The sequence below is a fragment of the Rattus norvegicus genome, chromosome 10 (genome assembly GCF_036323735.1).
Source record: "Rattus norvegicus strain BN/NHsdMcwi chromosome 10, GRCr8, whole genome shotgun sequence".
NCBI classification, from domain to species: Eukaryota; Metazoa; Chordata; class Mammalia; order Rodentia; family Muridae; genus Rattus; species Rattus norvegicus.
Window position 1 is genome coordinate 92,238,982 of NC_086028.1, and position 21,649 is coordinate 92,260,630.

A 21,649-nucleotide genomic window follows, 5' to 3' on the forward strand; every position below is an offset into this window, starting at 1 on the left:
TACAGAACTAAACAGAAAGTTTTAGGAGAAATAGTGATAGGCATGAATTCTAGTACACATTTAAACAAAATGCCTGGGTCCACGTATCCTTCCATACTGTGTAGCAGTTCCTGGGAGACCTGAGCTCGGGCTGTGGCACCTGCAGGCAGTCTTCAGGTCTCTGGTTAGAGGGCTCTACTCCAGATCAGTGGCTGGAATGAGTAAGAGCTGTGCTGGAGCCTGGAAAGGGGTAGCAGGCTGGGAATGTCTTTACTTCAGGGATTTTGAGTGATTCCTGTTAAACGCTACTCCATGTACTTCGAGAAGTTGAGAGCCACGTGTCAGGTTTGCAGTTTCAATGAATTAGGAAGACAGCTCTGAATGTGTATAAGAACACCTGAAGGGTGCATGGCAGGGAGCTCCCCAAGTCAGGGCTCTCAGGAGGTGTTCGAGTGTGCAGTGTGCCGCGTCTTTTAACTTTGTTCTCATTACATTCGTCTTTACTTGCGAGTACAGTGCAGAGTGGACGGGCAGCTTCACTACAGAGTGTATGTAGAATGGGTTCTCCCCTCTCACCATGTGGGTCTCAGAGACCAAACTCAGGTTGGCAAGTTTGGCAGGAGTTACCTTGACCCACTGTCCTTTTGTGTGTGTGTGTGTGTAAAAAGTGGCAGGGCAATCTCTGAGTTTGAGGTAAATGTTGGAAGCAATTTTACAATTTTTTAAAAATAATTTCAATAATTTTAAAAGTTGTATTTATTCTATATAAGTGCACTGTAGCTGTCTTCAGACACACCAGAAGAGGGCATTAGATTCCATTACACCATGTGGTTGCTGGGAATTGAACTCAGGACCTCTGGAAGAGTAGTCGGGTGCTCTTAACCACTGAGCCATCTCTCTAGCCCCCGAGAACTGAGATTTTTGTGTGAGTGCACAATGATAGAAACAGAAGTATTCCCAGGGGAAGTCTGTAGTGAGCTGAGCTGTGCAGTTGAGCCCCTCTCTGTGACAGCACCTTAGTTGGACAACTTTCTAAGATTCAAGTTTGACTTACAAAGGGCCAAAGTGTATTTATTTGTTATTGTTATCTGGAGCCTGTCATATTCTTCAAAGTTCCGGTTAACAGTAACGGAAACAAATGTCTATTGTCATTAACCACATGACCTGTGTAGGGTGGCTTCCACCTGGGACCTAGCATTGTTGTTTACCACTGAAGAATGAGGCTTTGAAGATAGGAACTCAGGGGTCAGTACTTGGTTCTGCCCCTTGCTGTATTGTCAGTGTTCACTAAGCTTTTGTTCTTTGAGGCAGGGCCTTGAATAGCCATTGCTGGCCTTCTGCTCCTGGTAGTCCTTCCTCAGTCTGCCCATGAATACAGGTGTGCCCCATTTCACCCGTCTCTCAGCCTGTATTCTTTCCTGAGGGCTGTGAAAGTGAAGTGGAAATAGTTAGGGAAGAGCACGTGCACAAGAGTGTCCACAAGGTCCTGAAATGCACCTCTGGAAATGTGCAGGTAGACAGGAGTGGGGGGAATGCTTCCATAGGGAACATGCAGAATACAGAGGGGAGATCTGGTCACAGAGGCCTTCTGACATTGGTGAAAGTGGATAGTAAAAGATGGAGACTTTTATCTAGACCGTGATGCGGTCTCCCAGCCTAAAGCCATGATTGTCTTGGAATCTGAGGCATGTTGGCACAATAGCTTTTGTGCTGACTTCCTTTATCATCATCTGCTATCCCTTCCAGATGAAGCGCTGTAAGTGAGCCTAGCTTTAACAGAGGGGCTGGATAGGGCTGGAAGAGCCTTAGTGGGTAAGAAAGCATTTGTCTCCTCAGCTTGACAGCCTGAATTCCATTCCCAGAACCCACAGAGAAGGAGTGAGAAAATTCCCCAATGTTGTCCCCTGACCTCCACACTTGGGCACTCAAGCAACTGCATAAATCTTGCCCCCGTAAGTGTGCAAACACAGGGAAATAATGAACCAATGCTGTGATTGACTGCCTGATATGCTGTGAGAGCCGGTGCTTGTCTCTTGTTTTCCAGGGGACTCACTCGTTGGTTTGCACAGACTCCAGTATCAACTTAGCCTTCATTGTTCTCTTTTTAAACAGGTGCATCTGAACAGTTTTGTAGAGACTCTCGTGGAGAAGAACCGGTGGAAGAGCTAGAAAGTGCCAAGGAGTCATCCTGGAGAAAAGTTCCTTTTATGAGGTAGCGTGCAGTGCCTGTGAACTTCATCCACAAGCTGTGCTTTCCACTGTGTGAGAGTAAGCCCAGCGCACTCTAACAGCCCTTCCAAAGCTAATGTGAACGTTTTATACCCTTTCGAGGGACTTTTAAGAACATGGAACTGTATTTAATAATTTAAAGCTAGTTTTCAGTTTTAACTACCTATTGATTTTTAATTTTCCCTTGATCATCAACTTTTCTTTTGGAGACAGATCTTGTGTAGCCTGGGCTGGCCTTGAACTCACTGCTCAGTATGACTTAGCAGGGCACAAAATGTTACAGAAGTGCTTTTGGGGGCATTTAGGGGATGGGTTCCTAGCTTTTGCTGCCCTGTAATTCACTCTGTAGACCAGGCTGGCCTTAAGCTTAGAGATAACCCTGCCTCTGCCTCCCAAGTGCTGGGACAAAGGTGTGTAACACTGCTGCCTAGCCTAGAAATGTTTTTAAAGATCTTTAAAGGGCTGGAGAGATGGCTCAGTGGTTAGGAACACTGACTGCTCTTCCAGAGGTCCTGAGTTCAAATCCCAGCAACCACATGGTGGCTCACAACCATCTGTAATGGGATCCGATGCCCTCTTCTGGTATGGCTGAAGACAGCTAAGGTGTACTCATATATAATAAATAAATCTTAAAAAATAAAAGGTCTTTAAAGAGATGAAATCTAGTGTTCAGAGGTAAATACCATTAGCTTCTGTTAGCAGTTCAGTCTTCAGTGCTGATGCATTGTTCTTTTTTCCCTTTTCTTTTTGGTGGTACTGGGATCAAACACAAGGATCTCATCCATGTTAGGCAGACATTCTATCTCTGAGCCCTTGAACTTCCCGTCTTTCCCATCTCCGCTTTCATTACCCTTTTCATTCTAGACTTTTGTTAAGATGTTTCTAAGTACCCCTGGCTGCCTTGAATTCCTCATTTTCCTGCCTTTGCCTTTCAGCTCTTGAGATTAAAGCCATGTGGTAACACACCAACACTTAATTCTTTTCATTATCTGTCTGTCGATCTCTTTGTTTAATTTTTGAGGCAGGGTCTCACTATGTAGCTTTGGCTAGCATGGAATTCACAGATCAAAGGTGTGCACTCAGGAGGCAGAGGCAGGGGGATCTCTGAGTTTGAGGCCATTCTGGTCAACAGAGTGAGTTCCAGGATATGGAGAGCTACACAGAGAAACCGGAAGGAAGGAAGGAAGGAAGGAAGAAAGGAAGGACAGACGGACAGACGGACAGATACTGGTACTCCACCAAGTCTGTCCCCAGCCCTTAAGAATATTTGCTGTGAAAGTCTAAGGCTCCCACAGCCTTAGACTCACCGAGGTTTGCTGTTTTTATTTATTTTAAAAAGATTTATTATGTAAAGTATATAGTATTTTGCCTGCATGTAAGTCTTCAGACCAGATGGTTATGAGCTACTATGTGATGCTGGGAATTGAACTCAGGACCCCTGGAAGAGCAGCCAGTGCTCTTAACCACTGAGCCATCTCTCCAGGCCCCACCTCACCCCCTACCCATTGGTGTTTTTTAATCTTTGACACATGAAGCTGTTTCCATCTTGCATATAGCAGTCAAAACCAAATGGAAAAACAGCAAAAGGAAATCTTCCTTTCATCCTCCACCCCACCCCCTTTCTGTGCTGGGATAAACCAGGGCTTTAAGCATGGTAGGCAAGTGCTGAGTTACTGGGCTACACCAAAGCCCCAGTCCTTATGCACCTAGGAATGGCAGCCTGCATACCTGTGAGCGCTGTTTGAAGTAGCTCTGTGGTCAGAGCAGGCCATAGTGAGACCTTTTTCAGGTGCTCCTTCTCACCCGATGCTTTGGGCCCCACCTGGGATGAAGAGGAAGCTGAGTCCACAGGTGAAATAATCAGGCTCGGAGACACTGCACACACCTTCTCCCTAAGGAGTAATGGTGAGTAGACAAACTCTAAATATCAGTTGTCACCTAACACACAAGCACAAAGGTATAGACTCATACAGTTTAAGATGAATAGAGCTTCGGTTAAGTAATCCCATTGAGTCAGAGCATATCACCATTGCCCACTAACTACGAACAGCTCTCTGACATTCTAGCTGTGTGAGAAGCAAGGGCTTGTACGCAGGTGTGATGGTTTGTCTCTACTCGGCCCGGGAGTGGCACTATTAGAGGGTGTGGCCTATTGGAGTAGGTGTGGCACTGTGGGCCTGGACTTTGTCCTAGCTTCCTGGAAGTGAGTCTTCCACTAGCAGCCTTCAGATGAAGATGTAGAACTCTTAGCTCTGTCTGCACCATTCCTGCCTGGATGGCTGCCCTGCTTCCAACTTGATGATGATAGACTGAACCTCTGAACCTATAATCCAGCCCCAATTAAATGTTGTCCTTAAGACTTGACTTAGTCATGGTGTCTGTTCACAGCAGTAAAACCCTAACTAAGACAGCAGGTAAAGCCAAAGCAAGTCAGTACATGCAGAACTGCCATTTAATCTGTTAGACAAATGAGATAAGAAATTATTGATGCAGCTTTGAGCTTGGTTACCCCTTTGGAGTATTTAATTTTCACTCACTTGTTCATGGTGTACACTAACAAGTTCATGTTCTTGGAAGTTTGCTTCAGGCCTGTGTCCAACAATCTATAGACAGAGCGCCTCTCACGCTCCCGCTGTGCACCCATTGGGCCCTCAGTCAGCTGTTGTACCCGGTTCCAGCCTGCTCTCAGTTGGAACTCCTCAGCCAGCACATAGCCCATCTATTACTGGCAGGTTCATGTTCCATCACCCAGCCTCCTCACCCGTGTCAGACTCTAAGGCAGTGTCCAGTGCCGTGGCCTTCTCTGTATTTCTATAACAGCATTCATACACTGCATGGAAAATTACAGTCCCTTAGGTAAACTGAGCTCTAGAAAAGTAGGCAGGCCGAACTTCCCCATCCGGGCACTAGCGATACACTGGGAAAGGAGCAGCTGCCGAGCCACCTTCACGGCGCTCAGCCTGTGTGTGAGCACGGACTATAAAATGGACAGTAAAACTCTGGTTTATTTTAGTCTCAAAACTTGGGAAAATCCAAGGCCACAATAAGGATGTTTTTGGATGGAATGACGAAAGGCTAGTGTGGAAATAGGTACAATAAACTGAGAATCTAGTGGCTTTGTTCCATAACTCTTGGCTTTGTGCTTTGGACAAGGCCCTTTTTTAAATTTGATTTTCATTGGTGTGAAATGAGACACTTAGACAAAGCCATCTCTGTAGTGTCTGTCAGCATTAACACTCCAATTAGAGGGAAGTCTTACATTCCAGCAGCAGACCAAAAACAGGAGGGAAGGGATGGGGAGTGCAGAATGGGTAATGTGATATCAAATGCCATGAAAAATGTTTAACTGCAAAATCTGAAACTTTGAGTAACTGACATACTATAAGTGGAAAATTTCAGCCTGGGTCAGCCAAAGGACTCATCCAGTCATCCAGCAAAGGCACTTTGCCACCAAGTCTGACCACCTTAGTTCTAATCTAAGGACCCACACGGTGGGACAGAACTCTCAAGTTATCCTCAGACCTTTTTATGGCCACCATGGTATCCTATGCACAAAAGAAGGTAGGGAGCTGCAGGGGTACTATGACCATTTTAATTGTATATTATATACTGTACCTGGCTAGTTTTATGTCAGCATGACAGAAGTCATCAGAGAGGACGGAACCCCAATTGAGAAAATGGCTTCCTAAGATTAAGTTCTAGGCAAGCCTGAAGGGCATTTTCTTAATGATATATGTGTGAGGGCCCAGCCCATTGTGTGTGGAGCCATCCCTGGGCTGGTGGTCTTGGGTTCCATAAGAAAGCAGGCTGAGCAAGCCAGTAAGCAGCGCTCCCTCATAGCCTCTGCATCAGCTCCTGTTTGGTTCCTGTTTTCCTCTTGTGGCTGGTGAGCTGGTGGATGGGAGTGTGAGCGGAGTAACCTTTTCTTCCCGAGCTGCTTTTGGCTACAGTGTGTCATCACAGCAATAGTAACTCTAAAACGCGGACATACATAAAATAATCAAGAGTAAAGAAAAGTATTAGATGTGGTGGTGGATGCCTTTAATCCCAGCACTCAGGAGGAAGAGAGAGAAGGTCCTCTGTGAGTTTGAGGCTAGCTTGGTCTACATAGTGAATTCCAGGATAGCCAGGGCTACACAGAGAAACCCTGTCTCAAAAAAAAAGTTGAGGCTATGTATGAAAATGTTAAAAATATGTAAATATGTTAAGGCATGTATGAAACATGAATGAATTGGGTCCTCCCTCTAATGAAGATTATTTTGTATAAGCCTACTTCCAAAGTTGTAAACCCTTCTGGCCCCAAGCACTCAGATGTGGGATATATATCATGTCACTTGTTTTCAGATTAGACACAGAGCTCCAGAGAATCAATTCAGTCAGGAAAAAAATTCAAACTAAATTTTTTTTAAGATTTTTTTTTTTTTAATGTATGTGAATACACTGTCCCTGTCTTCAGACACAGCAGAAGAGGGCATCAGATCCCATCACAGATGGTTGTGAGCCACCATGTGGTTGCTGGGAATTGAACTCAGGACCTCTGGAAGAGCAGTCAGTGCTCTTAACCACTGAGCCATCTCTCCAACCCCAAATTAGAATTTTAATTAAAACTTAAAGACAATGAATAAAAACAAAGAACAGTGGGGTGTAGTGTTTGAATTTCCTGTGATAAAAGCGCACCTTCCTTTTATATTTAGACAGATAGATCAGATAACAGTCGTCCATGTTCACAGACATCTAATTTAGGCCTCAGCCACAGCCCATCTCATCCAGCAGCACTTCCGCATCTCTGGCGCCCATTCTCTAAAGCAGAGCAATGCAGCTCTTATAAAACTGCGCTCAGGCCGTGGGTGCTACCTCTTCCTGTCTCACAGTTGTTGGAGGTAATTGGTATCACGAGCATTTGGGACATCTTTGAACATGTTGTTCCTGTAAGCTTTTAATATATTTAATAAAGTCTGCTGATAGTTTAAAACTTTAGCTTTTATATTCTCTTTCTAAGGTGCCCAGAATTCTATGAATTTCTGGTCTAGAAAAGCCTCAACTTCAGGCATTAGGCCGCCTGAGGAAATGTTGAACCCTGGCTTATCAAGTTTCCTGTTCAAGAATGGGCCAACTTGTGAAGAAGGTGAGTTGTGCTGGGGGTTTAGTTCTTGACACTACCTGCAGCAGTGTGTGTGTACATGTTGCAGTGCCCGTATGTAGGTCAGAGGGCAACTTGTACAAACTCCTACTTTAGGTCCTGGGAGTTGCACCCAGATCATCTGGATTGGCAGCAAGCACCTTTACCTGCTGAACCCTTTCGCCAGTCCATGAGCTCTGTTCTAATTAAATTAAAAATATATTCCTGGGGGTTGGGGATTTAGCTCAGTGGTAGAGCGCTTGCCTAGCAAGCGCAAGGCCCTGAGTTCGGTCCCCAGCTCCGAAAAAAAGAAAAACGAAAAAAAAAAAAAAATTCCTGGACTGGAGAGGTGGCTCAGTGGTTAAAAGCATTGATTGCTCTTCCAGAGGTCCTGAGTTCAAGTTCCAGCAACTACATGGTGGCTCACAACCATCTGTAATGGGATTTGATGCTCTCCTCTGGTGTGTCTGAAGACAGCTACTTATATACATAACATAAATAAATCCTTAAAAAGATAAATATATTCCTGTCTTAGTTTGGGTTTTACTGCTGTGAACAGACTCCATGACCAAGGCAACCCCCTTTTTTTTTTCTTTTTCATCTTTCTTTTTTTCGGAGCTGGGGACCGAACCCAGGGCGTTGCGCTTGCCACTGAGCTAAATCCCCAACCCCAAGGCAACTCTTATAAGGACAACATTTAATTGGGGCTGGCCTACAGGTTCAGAAGGTCAGTCCATTATCATCAAGGCGGGAGCATGGCAGTGTCCAGGCGGGCATAGTGCAGGAGGAGCTGAGAGTTCTGTTTTCATCTGAAGGCCACTGGGAGAAGACTGGCTTCCAGGCAGTTAGGAGGAGGGTCTTAAAGCCCATACCCACAGTGACACACCCACTCCAACAAGGCCTTCTCTCCAAATAGTGCCACTCTCTGTGCCATGCATATTTAAACCACCACAAGTCCTAAACAGCCCAATGGCTGATGGTATCATCCCAGCGTTTGGGAAGCTGAGGCAGGTGGATTGCTGTGCAAAGTTTGAGGACAGCCTAGAATATAGAGTGAATTCTAGGACAGTGATACTCTAGTAGAGAGACCTTCTTTCAAAAACAAAACCAATTTCATAGTCATCCTGGCCTGGGGCTGTCGCTCAGTGGAAGATGGCGGGGGCCTGCACAGGAGGCCGGGGCTCCATCTTCTGCACCTCACACGTGCATCCCTGTGGTGTGTGTGAATGTGCTTGTGCATGTGTAAAACCACTTGTTTTCAGGGATTCTACTCTAAGGCCCACTTAATTTCTCTTCGCAGAAGAAGCTCCTCCTATACACATGGCTACGAGTGCCAGGAAGCTCGGCGAGCCGATTCGAGCCGCCATTCCCTTACATCCTCCCTACCACCCTCCTGAGCCGAGAGCGCCTTGTCCCATAGGCAAGGAATACCTCTGCTCAGGTCACTACTTGTCTACGCCAGCTTCTGGAGAGCACAGGGCACCTTCTGTGGTAAGCGGAAAGGTTTGCTTGTAATTGGCTAAGAGCCCATATGTTAGTGATTTTCACTGCTGGCGATTAAACCTAGAGCCTTAAATGAATGTGTTGAGCAAACACAATCCCAGCCCCAGGAGTCCTTCTACTGAAAGAGGGCTCTGCTAGAACGGTCGTCAGGTATATTAATCAAGTCTGAGCCAGGCACAGTGACGAACACGCAAGTCACAGCCCTTGGGAAGCTAAGGTGAGGATATTGGGAATTTGAGGCCAAGTTGGGCTATACACTGAGACCCTTTCTCTCATTCGTAAACAGCAAACAGATGTAAATTAAATAAATATAAATTAAATAAGTAAATAATAGATAATCTAAGTGTCTTATTCCTTTTCTTTTCTTTTCTTTTTTTTTTTTTTTTTTTTGAGACAAAGTCTTCCTTCCTGTGTGTGTAGTCCTGCCCAGCTAGCCAGGAACTTGTGCTGTAGACTAAATTGGCCTTCAACTCATAGAGATCTGCCTGTTTCTGCCTTGCCAGTGCTGGGAATAATGGTGCATCAGACTTAAATTTACCTCAGTAGGCTGGACATGTATCTTAATTGGTAGAATGTCCACCTATGATAAATCCCCAACATTTTGTAAACCCAATCCTCAGGGTGCAGAGGTAAGAAGATTAAGATTAGAAATTCACATTCATCCTCAGCTGTAAGAAACCCTGTCCTTTTTTTTTTTTTTTTTTTTTTTTGGTTCTTTTTTTCGGAGCTGGGGACCGAACCCAGGGCCTTGCGCTTCCTAGGTAAGCACTCTACCACTGAGCTAAATCCCCAGCCCCAAGAAACCCTGTCTTTACAAACAAGTTGAGGTTGGAGAGATGGATCGGTGGTCAAGAGCACTGGCTTCTCTTCCAGGGGATCCAGACTTGACTCCCAGCACCCATGTGGCAGCTCACAACTTCCAGTAACTTGAGTCCTGGGGGATCAGACACCCCTGTCTGTGTAGACGTGCTGCATAGTCATACACACTGGCAAAGCACCCGTATACACGAAATAATAAACTAAATGAATAACTTATTTTAATTTGTCAAGATGGAGTTTCTCTGTAGCCCTGGCTGTCCTAGAACTTACTCTGTAGACCAGGCTGGCCTCAAACTCAGAGCTCCACCTGCCCCTGTCTCCACACTGCTGAGACTAACAGTGGGCACCACCACTGCCCAGCAGTAAAATGCTTTTTAAATTAAAAGAAAAGAAGATGGCATCTGTATCTCCCTGTGTGCTCTTACCTAGGCAGACAGGGCTGAGGAAGAGGAGCCAGCACACAGGACGCTTGGTCTGTGCCAAGCACAGTCGGGGTGCTCTGCAGGTTTTAGATAATTAATCCTCAGAACATTGTGAAGTGGACACTGACTGCAAGGGCAAGTTGATCTAGAGAAGTTAATGCTGAGCTAAATCCCCAACCCCTCTTCTTTTTTTCTAAGACTTACTTATTTTATGTATATGAGCACACTGTCGCTATCTTCATGCACACCAGAAGAGGGCATCGGATCCCATTACAGATGGTTGTGAGCCACCATGTGGTTGCTGGGATTTGAACTCAGGACCTCTTGAAGAGCAGTTAGTGTCCTTAATCACTGAGCCATCACTCCAGCCCCCGTTTGTTTCTTCTTTGCTTGAAAAAAAAATTTTTTTTTTCATGTTGTCATCTTGTCCATGAACTTTCTGGAAAAACCAGGCATATCCGTGCTGGGGTAGAGCCATAGGGAATGGCGGTGCCAGGGGTGGGTCCCACAGCTTGAATCACAGTGTTCAGGGGATAAACAAGCAGGTCTGCGAGGTTAAGACTCTTGTGGTCTACTAGTGAGTGAGCTGTAGGCCAGACAGATCTACATAGAGAAACAGTGAGAGCCTGGCTCACGAAAGGGGAAGGAGAGGCAAACGGTGCAGGAGACGCACAAGGAGACAGTCCTGTGTGCGCATCCATCTACACTGTGCTTCTGCTCAGAGGAGGGGGAAGGATGGGGCTAGGAGAACTTAGCTTTGTCAGAGTCTTGGGGCTGTGGTTCTAGAAACATGCTGTCTCCTCCCTTGGGTGACAGTAGATGGGACACATATGTTTCACTTTAAAAGGTTTTCAAAAAACAAGAGTATAAAGTCTGGGTATGGTGGCAGGCACCCTTATCTCAGCACTTGGGAGACAGGGACAGAGGGCTCTGTACAGGGCCAGCCTGGGCTACCTTGTGAGTTCCAGACCAGCCATGACATCCCATCTCCAAAATGGGGAGATTTTCTAGGTGGGTTCCTCTAGGGTTAAGAAATAAGCTATTAAAAAGGTTAAGCATCTCTGTTTCGGAGGGCTCCACCCCAGAGTGTTTCTGGACAGTTTCTGTAGCCTCTCGGTACTGAACTCAGGCCCCACGCTGAGTGGCAGGGACTTCACGCCTGAGCCATCTCTGGGTTTCTCAAACAACCTTTTTTCTGTTTGAATAGGAACCAGGTGATGTTTTCTTAACTTCTACCTTATGTAAAGATGATGATCAGGAAACAGATCTAGATCTGACTGAAAGTTCCAAGACAAGGAGGCTTTCGAAAGGAGAAAGGTAATGTTGCTGTGGTCTTCAGCACTTACAGTCTGCTGTAAAGGGATTGAAAAGTGAAGGGAAGGGGCTGGCGAGATCACTTATAGTGAAGGTGCTTGCTGCCCAAGCCTGGTGACCAGACATGGATCCCTAGAACCCATGTGGCAAGTCACTCCCCCTAATAATAACTTTTTTAAAAAATAGAGGATCAAAATAAAATTCTAGCTTTTGGGAACCATAATGAGGTATTTGTTAAAGTGTTCATTATAGTCATTTTGAAATAAGTAGTATATATTTCACAAGTTAATTGCCATGCGGCCACTTTATCACAGAAGCGAAAACAGAGCTGTGGCCCCCTCAGAGTATCCACCTTTCCCTCAGAAGGCCAGGAAGCGACTAACAGAACAGGAACTGCATGCCATGTCAGAGAAACTCTCTCAGCGGCTCTCCGAACTAGACTGGGCAAGTCTTGTCTTTTAATCTTGGTTGAGATTTCTGTGGTTAACCTTTCAGTGGAAGGTTCTGCTCTCCCAGCAGAAGATGAAGCCTAGGCTTAGGTGTTGGGAGATGAGTTGTGCTCTGGGTTCTGTTAAAAAGTTCCAGAAGTTGGGTTGGTGGTAGGGGAGGAACATGCTTTTTTTTTTTTTTTTTTAAAGATTTATTTATTTATTATATATAAGTACACTGTAGCTGTCTTCAGACACACCAGAAGAGGGCATCAGATCTCTTTACAGATGGTTGTGAGCCACCATGTGGTTGCTGGGAATTGAACTCATGACCTCTGGAAGAGCAGTCGGGTGCTCTTAACCGCTGAGCCATCTCTCCAGCCCAGGAACATGCTTCTTAATCCCACTACTGGAGGCAGGCAGATCTCTTGAATTCAAGGCAAGCCTGGTCTTCAGATTGAGTTCCAGGACAGCCTGGGCCACATAGAGCAATCCTCTCTGAAAACCTAAAAAGTCCACAAGTCAAGCAGGACATAAACAATGGCACCCTGCCTTCCTTCTATAACTGAACATGACATCCATAGACTTACCTAAATTTTATCAGGTCCTGATAGAAATGGAATCTCTTAATGTAATTCTATTAAACCAGTAATTTTTAGTTATGTATCTATACACCTTTATTACCAAAGACTGATGAGGCATAAAATAGAAAGAATCAAAGGTTCTTAATCATTGATGAATACATTGAATGATTACATTAAGTCTGTGTGACATCTGGAAAATTTATTGAAGTTGAGTGTCTATAGCACTGATCGCTCAAAAGACAAACAAACAAAAATGAGGTCCGAGCCTCACTACATAGTCCCGAACAGGCCAGGCTGGCCTTGAACTTGCTGTGATTCTCCTGCCTCTGAGATCAAAAGTGTGTCTACCCATGCTTGAAATGTTAAATATAAAACTAGCTCTCCCTGTGCCTCTCCTCCCAGCACCGAGGACACTGAGATAGGCAGAGGTCCAGGCCTGCGTGGTTGGCACAAAGAAACCCTACCTCAGATCTCGTTACATAAGCAGGTGAAGTAAGGTGTAGGTGTAAGGCGCAGGCCTCGGTCTCCGCAAGCCTGGTGTGGTGCCACTCAGAGATGGCCTTTAGAAGGCTGCTCTCCACTACTGTACACTGCACTTCCTGCTGAAGCCCAGGACAGTCAGTAAAAGGATTTCTCCATAGATGTTAAAAACTGCACTGGGCGATCGAGCGACAGGCGAGGCTCATGGTAAAGATGGCGGAGCTGGAGATGAAGAGGCGCACAGTGCAAACGAGGAGATGCTATCGCAGCACAGTGACAGCGTCATGGAGTACGGACCAAGGAAGCCGAGGCCAGGTACAAACCAGAGCTGCTGAGAATGAGGCATCCATGATAACTTGCCAAGGAGTTCCCTGTGTTAATTTTCATTTTATATAAGGATGAGAAAGAATAGCAAACTCAGGTTACGATTGTTCTTGTTGATAGTTCTGTATGCCACAGCTTATATATTACTTGTCTAAACAGGCACTATTGTTTTCTTTTTAAAATCTGTGCTAACTCTCTATATATATACATACACACGCATGCACGCACGCACACACACATGCATGCACACACCCTGTTATTTTAACGTATTAACCTTACTTAGGAAATGTCTGTTAATAAAGATCCACTGCATTCATCTGAATACATACATGAGTATTACTGCCCGTTAGAGACGGGCTCAGTGCTTAGCTGTGGAACCTTTTACCATAGGCTGCTGTGTATGGATTCACATTCCATCCACCCACACAGGTAAAAGCAAAGCCCACAAGTCACTTGTCTCCCAACCAAGGCTTTCCATAGAACTTTATACATAGCATACGCTCCACAGCCTGAATTCAACCCAAAGTTGAATATGCAATGCCTATGAACACGTGTGTGTGTATGTGGGTTCATATGGGTGTGTGCATTTGTGTTTGTGGACATGTATGTGTATGCACATGGAGGCCAGAGACCAACATCAGGTTTCTTCCTCAAGTCCTCTTCATGTTCTGTTTTGGGCCTGCTCTCTTTTTTTTTTTTTTTTTTTTTTTTTTTGGTTCTTTTTTTTCGGAGCTGGGGACCGAACCCAGGGCCTTGCGCTTCCTAGGTAAGCGCTCTACCACTGAGCTAAATCCCCAGCCCCTGGGCCTGCTCTCTTGACTGAGCCAGGGACCCACAAATACAGCAAGGGTGGCCAGCCACTGAGCTGCAGTTACATGCTCTGTCACACCCGCTTCTTACATGAATGCTGGGGAGCTAACGCATGCGTAAACAGCAAGCACCTAGCGTCCCTCATCCGTAACGTCAGTTTGCTTGGTATGACTGAGCACATGACTGCATATTAGAAAGAATACGTTTGGCGCATTTTTTTTTTTTTTAAAGATTTATTTATTTATTTATTATATATAAGTACACTGTAGCTGTCTTCAGATACACCAGAAGAGGGCATCGGATCTCTTTACAGATGGTTGTGAGCCACCATGTGGTTGCTGGGAATTGAACTCATGACCTCTGGAAGAGCAGTCGGGTGCTCTTAACTGCTGAGCCATCTCTCCAGCCCCATTTTTTTTTTTTTTTTAAAGATATAAAAGCTTCCAGCTTAGCATTTCTGGGTGTCAGGAACTAATGGTGAATGACTTCTGTGTTGCAGGGTTTTCTATGCACAGAAAGGCACCTTACAGGTCCCATTCCCTGTCGCCATCTTCAGTGAACAAACACAGACAGTCAGAGAAAGAGAGAAAAAAGCAACACAAATCTAAAGGGACGGACACACACCATTTCCAAGCAAAGGTATTCCCCCATTCACGTATCTGTCTGAGGTAGTGATGGGTGTTTGGTTTGTTTTAGTTTGGTTTTTTGAGATGATATTCTCTGTAGCCCTGCCCTTAAACTTGATCTGTAAACCAGGCTGGCCTTGATCTCGGAGATCTGCCTGCCTCTGCCTCCTGAGTGTTGGGATTAAAGGTGTGTACCACTACTGCCTGGCATGGTGAGTTTTTATAAAGTATTTACAATGGTGAAAACTAGAGTTAATTCAGAGGACGTAAAATAGTTCATCTCAGGGGTTGGGGAGATAGGCACGTGCTTGGAGTGGAAGCGTGAGGACTGGATTCTGATCTCCAGGGTCAGTAAGAGAGCCCGTGTCAGGCCAGGAGGTGGGGAGAGTCTGAGGAACACAACCACATAGACAGTTACACTCAGCATGTAGCTTCCACTCAGGAGTGTCAGAAAACCTGTGAAAATAGGGAGAAAAACCATCACAGTCAGCCTCATGTATGTACCGATTATGGGTCTGTTAGCACAATGTACTTTTATGAAGCATCCTGAAAGAAACTTAGGAAATGTGAGTGGACTTGATATTTTTAGAACAGGAATCCAGACAGCTGTGTTACATGTATGGACTTATTCTTTGCAGGCATTAACTGAAGCATTTGAACGGGAACTAAGAAAAAACAAAGTTCAAGAGAACGTTGGACTTCGAGGGATAAGGGAGGAGGAAGAGGAAACAGTGGGTAAAAGTCTCCACCTGTGGTGAATGCCAAAGAGTGAGAAGGACAGTCATTGGCTCTTAGGAGAGGGCAGGGCTTCATTTTTTTTTTTTTTTTTTTTTTTTTTTCCCCCCGGAGCTGGGGACCGAACCCAGGGCCTTGCGCTTCCTAGGCAAGCGCTCTACCACTGAGCTAAATCCTCAACCTCAGGGCTTCATTTCATGATACAAGATTTCCTCCAGCTCAGATACGAGAGGACTAAAGTTGCAGTCCTAAACTTTGGCCTTAAAGGTTCTTTTGTACTGGTTTGTAAAGAGTTAAAATAGATTTAGTTGACAAAGAGGAGGCAGGATCCCAGCATTGTGTACCTGACTGAGAATCCCAAGTCCTTGCTTTCTGCACCTCAAAAGATGGTTGCTGGGGTTGGGGATTTAGCTCAGTGGTAGAGCGCTTGCCTAACAAGCACAAGGCCCTGGGTTCGGTCCCCAGCTCCGAAAAAAAGAAAAAAGAAAAAAAAAAAAAAGATGGTTGCCAGCTGGGTGTGGTAGTGCATACCTTTAATCCCGGCACTTAGGAGGCCGAAGCCAGAGGACATGTGTGGTTTAAGTCCAGGAGTCACAGCCTGGTCCATATTTTGAGTCCCAGGACAACCAGGACTAAATAGCCCCTGTCTCAAACAAACAAACAAACAAACAAACAAACAAACAAAGTGGTTTCCAAACTCCCTGGAAATGGGAAATGCTTCTGCGGACGCTCCAGTGAAAGCAGGACAGAGGTGCGGGAGATATAAAAGCATGCTTTGAATTGCTTGAGTTTCTTTTAATATACTTAGAAAAGGTTGTCAAAGAAACCAGCACATAAAACATTTAGTAGCAGCTGTATTTAGAGTATGCACTGTGGTTACCGAAGCTGAGTGCAGAAAAGGCCAGTTTGTTGGAGAAAACTAAGGTTTAGAAGGTGGTTGGGAGTCAGCGGTCTGTCAGTGTGTGGTCTAAGAGGATCGTGTAAGTGTTTGTAGACCCCTCTCTTTTCTCTGTCCTTTTCATCTGCCTCTAAGGAAAAGTCATACAAAGAAGCTTTCGCTAAAGGAACTACAAAACAGAGTCAGGTCCAGAAAATTTACTCCAGAAAAACTGCAGCTCCGACTCCAAAAGGTGGTCTCCTGAAGTCAAGCAAAGCATCTCCGAGTAAGGGCCTCCGATGTTCTTGATGCCAGCAGGCAGCCTCAGGGCACAAATGTTGCATTCCAGAGGCTGGTGGAAACAGGCATCCACCAGTTAGCTGCAAAAAGCCCCTTCTTGTGTTACTACCATAGGGCTGGGTTTCTGTAACCAGAACCTGACTCCTAAACCAGGCGCCTTATAGTCATCTGTGGACATCAAAAGAATTACCAGGGCTCCACTGTTCTGACAGAAGCCTCTTCCCACCCATTCCAGTCGCCCTTTTTTGTTGCTTGCCCCATTTGGTTTTGGAAAGCTGGTAGAAGGCAAGTGACACTCCAAGAAAGCAGATGGCCTCCTCAGCCCTATGTGCTGACAGTTGGTTCTCCTGAGGTAGAGCCTTGCTGCAAGGAAGCAAGGTCAGGTGAAATGCCAGGCCTCCAACTATTCCCATCAGGGACCTTTCTCACCATATGCCTGCAAGCAAGCTGAGGTGGCTTCCGTTTTCACACACAGGAAACATCTGCTGACAGGCGGAGGCTGCTAAGGAGGGTGGATGAACTCAGGGCTACAGTCAGAACTTTCCAGCTTTTCATCCTCAATAGGTGGGATACAAAAGTACACTCCATCCAGATGGTTCTTTTTAGGACCAGCACCACAGCCCTGAGCTTAGCTTAGTTTAGCAGGTAGGTGGGGATGAGAATTCTTTTAGGGAGCTGGTCAGATTAACAGCATCTCTCATTTCCTCACAGTGAAAGTAAATGAACACAGTCTGCTGTCCCTGATGCTGGAACAGTTTCCATTTCTCTATGTTTCTGACCCAACACTGACCAAAATGTGGAAGCAGCAGATGGCACAGGTGGAGCAGCTCAGAAGGGAAGCACAGAGAGAGAACCGATCCAAGAAGAAACTCCAGGACGAAGTAAGCTCTGCCCAAGCCTGAGGCTGGCACAGAGCTTGTCCTTGTCCAGCATGGCTAACCGCCTCCTTTGTGTTCTCCTTAAGATAGAAGAAGCTCTGAGAAGGCACGACCTCCTTACCGCTCTTGTCAAGAAAGAATATGACCATAACAAGAGACTGGTATGTCAAGAACAAACTGAGTAGTGCCGTGTTCTTTATCCGTACGGCTAGGCAGCCTGTGGGAGTGGGCATCTCAGGCTTTAACTCAGAACCCATGGGGAAAACATATCCCACACTGCACGGACACAGACCTGAGAACACACACCCAGCAGTTCGCTGCAGAACTCTTGATCCCTGCCACATGGCTGTTCTTCCCTTCTTTATAGTAACAAAGTAGAGACATTTTCTGAGATGAAAACCCAAGCTTTCAGACATGATGTGAATTGCCTGCCTTTCTCTTTGAAATTTTATCCCATTTCTGTCTCTGCCTTCACAGACCATGTGGCTGCTTAGAGTTAGTGCTGTTGTCCTAAATCCCAGGTAGAGAGCAGTTTTGTTATAATTTGGATTGGAAACCATACTTACCATCCCCAGTTAATATGGTAACAGGAAATGGCAGAAGTCAGCCTGCCGAAGTTATTTACAGACCCTTATCTGGGAATAGGGATAAGTCATGGAAATATTAGTCTGAAATAGTTTCTAAAAAGCCATCTCCAAAATTGCCTGTGGATCTTCACTGAGTCAAGAACATCTGGCCCGATAGACAGGAGATGGAACCTGTATTCAGGGTTAGCACTCAGGGCCTCATTTACTCTGCACAGTGGGACTGTCAGTGCTGCTCTCCAGATTGTGGGGATGGAGTGACAAAGGCTGAAGAACCTGTGTGGACCAGTGGTCTTTAGGGGGTTTGGGGGATAAGAATGAATGCTCAGGCTGGCCTTCTGCTGGCCTTCTTCCCCTCTTCCCTAGCAAGACTTCAAGGACCGAATTCACAAACAAAGGTTAACCCAGTCAAAGATAAAAGAAAATCGTCATCAAAGTGTTCGTGCCCGAAAATATTACGACGACTACAGAGTTCAGTTACGTGCAAAAATGATGAAGATGAGAACCCGGGAGGAAATGGTATGTGTGCCTTTCTAGGTCTGTCTGGCTCTGCTAAGGGGAACTTGTGTTTTGTACCAGTTTCTTAGTCTATAGCTCTTACCTCAGTTTGAATCCAGAATCCAAACCCAAGGCCCACATGCAGGTAGGACTTGTGCTTGACGGTCATTCACAGCACGATGCCCCGCTGTGCATCCCCGTCCACCCTTAGCCTTTGAGGTCCCCCGGCAGCCGTAGTCTCCTCGGACCTCTGGCAGAAGCTCTTCAGTACGGCTGCTCTGAGGGTTTTGGGAGCAAACTGCAGACAACAGAAGTTAAAGTGTGCTTGCGTGACGCAGGGCATGCAAGGAATTACCACGCTGATTGTCCTAGCCTAATCAAAGCCTGAGAACCCTCAAATTACTGACAAATTTTACTTTCATAGTAAAACTTGATCTTAGTTGAACTGGATTAAATAAAACCAAAGCTTTCTTGAGGAAGATACTGCTATGGTTTTGGGAGGTTAAGTGACTTGCAGTAGTCTTTTATCCAGAACTCTACCTTATGAAGGGAAGACAACTGGGCATGCCCAGATCTCTACATCAGTTAATTTATGGTGGCTGCCCAAATGCTGACCCTCACCTTCAACTGAGTACTCAGTGAGGTGCAGAAACGTTTGTTCCCACCTTGTGTTACACACGTAGATGCTTCAGAGATCTTTCCAGAAGGCAGTAAGGAGTGAGCATTGGTGCACGAGAGGGTGCTGAGCACACTCCTCAGTGGAAGATCACAGACACCACTCACCCCCACCCCATCGGGGAGGTCTAAAACAGAACTGAGGACACGGAGAGGGAGCACTCATGCAGGGCTGGTGGGCTAGCAGGGTGGTGCGATTGCTTCTGTAATGTCTGGCAGTACTTCTGAAGGCACTGGAATGCTGGCTATGGTTTAAGTGTGTGTGTGTGTGTGTGTGTACCCACATAACCACCAAAACAGCTAAAAAGAGTCCATGCCTCTCAGTTTAAGAATTTGTGAACAAAATTCATATTCCCACAGTAGAGTGACAAAACCTGACAGCTCTGTCTGTACGGGATCTGACCTTGGAAGCATGTTGGGTTGAGGCTCTGTTGAGAACAGGCAGACAACAGGAAGGGAGAAGGGCAGTCGTGCTGATGGGCATGGGTTTCATGTCTGGGCGGAGAGTTACACAATTCTGAGTCTACTGAAACCTGCTCAGTGTATGCATATTTTAAGAGTTAATGTTATGTATGTGAATGATGAGGAAAGCTGTCATTTTGAAAAGCCTTTATGAAATACAGTATAATTTATGATTAAATGACCGACAGATCTTTAAGAAACTGTTTGAAGAAGGTTTACAAATTCAGAAACAAAGACTACGAGACCTAAGAAACTACGCCAAGGAGAAACGCAGCGAAGAAAAGAGACAGCACCAGAATGAGCTGGACTCGATGGAAAACTACTATAAGGACCAGGTAGGTAGGCTTGCTGCTGCTGCTCCACCAGTGTCAGCTTGGCTTAGTTCATTGCTGGCAAATATGCAGATTAGCACAGAGTGGCACAGCACCGAACAGGCTAGGCTGACTGTTTCTAAGGCAAATTTAAGGCAGTATGTAAAACAGTATGCAGTGTGTGTTGCCCTGTTCAAAATGGAGTACTGAGAGTAACTGCGTTGTGATGCAAGACTTGGCTTTTCTTTCCTAGTTCTCATTGCTGGCAGAGGCCATCTCACAGGGACGCCAGGAACTCAAAGCAAGACAGAGATCCCAGGCTCAGGTAACAATGAACAGCACAGGAAGTAGGAAGTATTTTAGTGACGTCAAAAAAGTGGAGAGAATACAGAGTCTGTCTCTACTCCCAAGTCCTGATGGCTCTGGTTACCAGCTCTGTCTCGGAAGGGACAGTAAACTACAAACTCCGCAGGAGGTCGGGGGGTCAGGGGGTAAGAATAGGGGGCCTGGATAAGAGTCGCTGCTTCAGACCGACTGAGTTCTCTTTCAGACATTACACAAGGTGAAGAGGGAGCTGAGAGCAAAGATGGAGAAGGAAATTGAGCAGCTGCAGCACTTGATAACGCAGAGCGACGACGATGCGTTCTTCCGGGAACTAGAAGCTGAGCGCTTCAAAGCACGGCTGCAGCTGGCTTCCTTCCAGTACAGTAAAAATCCTTTCCCAAGAGGCCAAACTCCATAGGTGAAGTTTCTAGACACCTTAATGTGAACAGAGCTAGACCTGAGCCAGTAAACCGTCTAAACCAGAATATGCCTTATTTATGTATTCATGTTAAAAGTTAGAATGTTTTAAATAAAAGACTTTTTTTTTTAAAGCTTACTGCTTTTGAATTTATAACCTAAAACCTGAGAAAAGGGGATAAAGGCACTTTTTGCTAATGCAGTTAGCAAGTCCTGCCAGCCCTCTCGTGAAGCCTGGTGATAGAGGTCAGTAGGTCATTGACTGCTAAGGAAATCCAGGACCAAGAACAGCATCTAACAGGCTGTGGGTAAAGCTAATAATGGCTACTGTTTTGGGGTTCAGGAGCTATGCAGCCTTAAGGCCTCCTCTGCCACGGGAGCTGACTTCCATTTCCCTAGCCGTATCTACTCCTGGCCCGAAGAGGTCATCTCTATTCAGGATGACTGGCTTCTTAGTAGTTGACTAAAATTGACTCTGTGAAGAGGCTGGTGGTGAACCGAGTGGCACAGTGCATGCCTTTATCCCAGCACAAATGAAAGCTATAGCTTAGCATAGCCTACTGGAAAATTGTAGAACTCAAAAAAAGCAGGAAAAGTTTTGTTCTGACACAAGCCTGCATTCCTATTGTAATTCAGGCTGGCCTCAAACTTCTCAAGACTCTAGCAGGCTCCTGAGTGCTGGGATTACAGACTTGTACCACCATACCTGTCAGGAAAATTACCTTTATAGCCTTTTAACTATACCTAGACAAACCTGTTTAGAGTATTAATGTAAGGGTAATAACCCTCTGGTGTGTAACTGCTTCCATCTATCCTATAGTCCCTTGACTTCATGTGTCCTGCTATGATTATCTGGGTAGAAAACCCAAACATCGGCAAACATCTTTACCCATTGTTATAGAGGCAAACTCCCGGTTACCACAAAGCAGAACTACTTTGAAACAAAGCAGT

At 45.5% G+C, this 21,649-nt stretch overlaps 1 protein-coding gene across 10 annotated transcripts in view; it reads left to right on the top strand.

The window, feature by feature from the left end:
- Nucleotides 1-20,832, top strand: part of Cep95 (centrosomal protein 95) — a 27,985-nt gene extending 7,153 nt beyond the window's left edge. Inside the window, exons 5-20 of one of the 10 annotated variants that reach the window (NM_001013862.1) lie at nt 2,092-2,191; nt 3,998-4,113; nt 7,208-7,333; nt 8,628-8,818; nt 11,279-11,388; nt 11,700-11,829; nt 13,039-13,192; nt 14,511-14,650; nt 15,276-15,368; nt 16,406-16,535; nt 17,261-17,430; nt 17,514-17,588; nt 18,378-18,530; nt 19,835-19,981; nt 20,211-20,282; nt 20,508-20,832. In NM_001013862.1, the coding sequence (NP_001013884.1) occupies nt 2,092-2,191; nt 3,998-4,113; nt 7,208-7,333; nt 8,628-8,818; nt 11,279-11,388; nt 11,700-11,829; nt 13,039-13,192; nt 14,511-14,650; nt 15,276-15,368; nt 16,406-16,535; nt 17,261-17,430; nt 17,514-17,588; nt 18,378-18,530; nt 19,835-19,981; nt 20,211-20,282; nt 20,508-20,699 (2,099 nt within the window). In that variant the 3' untranslated portion in view covers nt 20,700-20,832. Of the gene's footprint in view, nt 1-2,091; nt 2,192-3,997; nt 4,114-7,207; nt 7,334-8,627; nt 8,819-11,278; nt 11,389-11,699; nt 11,830-13,038; nt 13,193-14,510; nt 14,651-14,767; nt 14,850-15,275; nt 15,373-16,405; nt 16,540-17,260; nt 17,431-17,513; nt 17,589-18,377; nt 18,537-19,834; nt 19,982-20,210; nt 20,283-20,507 lie in introns of those variants that run through there. The other 9 variants (XM_017597144.3, XR_005489754.2, XR_005489755.2 and 6 more) reach the window with 9 other exon arrangements.
- Nucleotides 20,833-21,649: the final 817 nt, after the last annotated feature.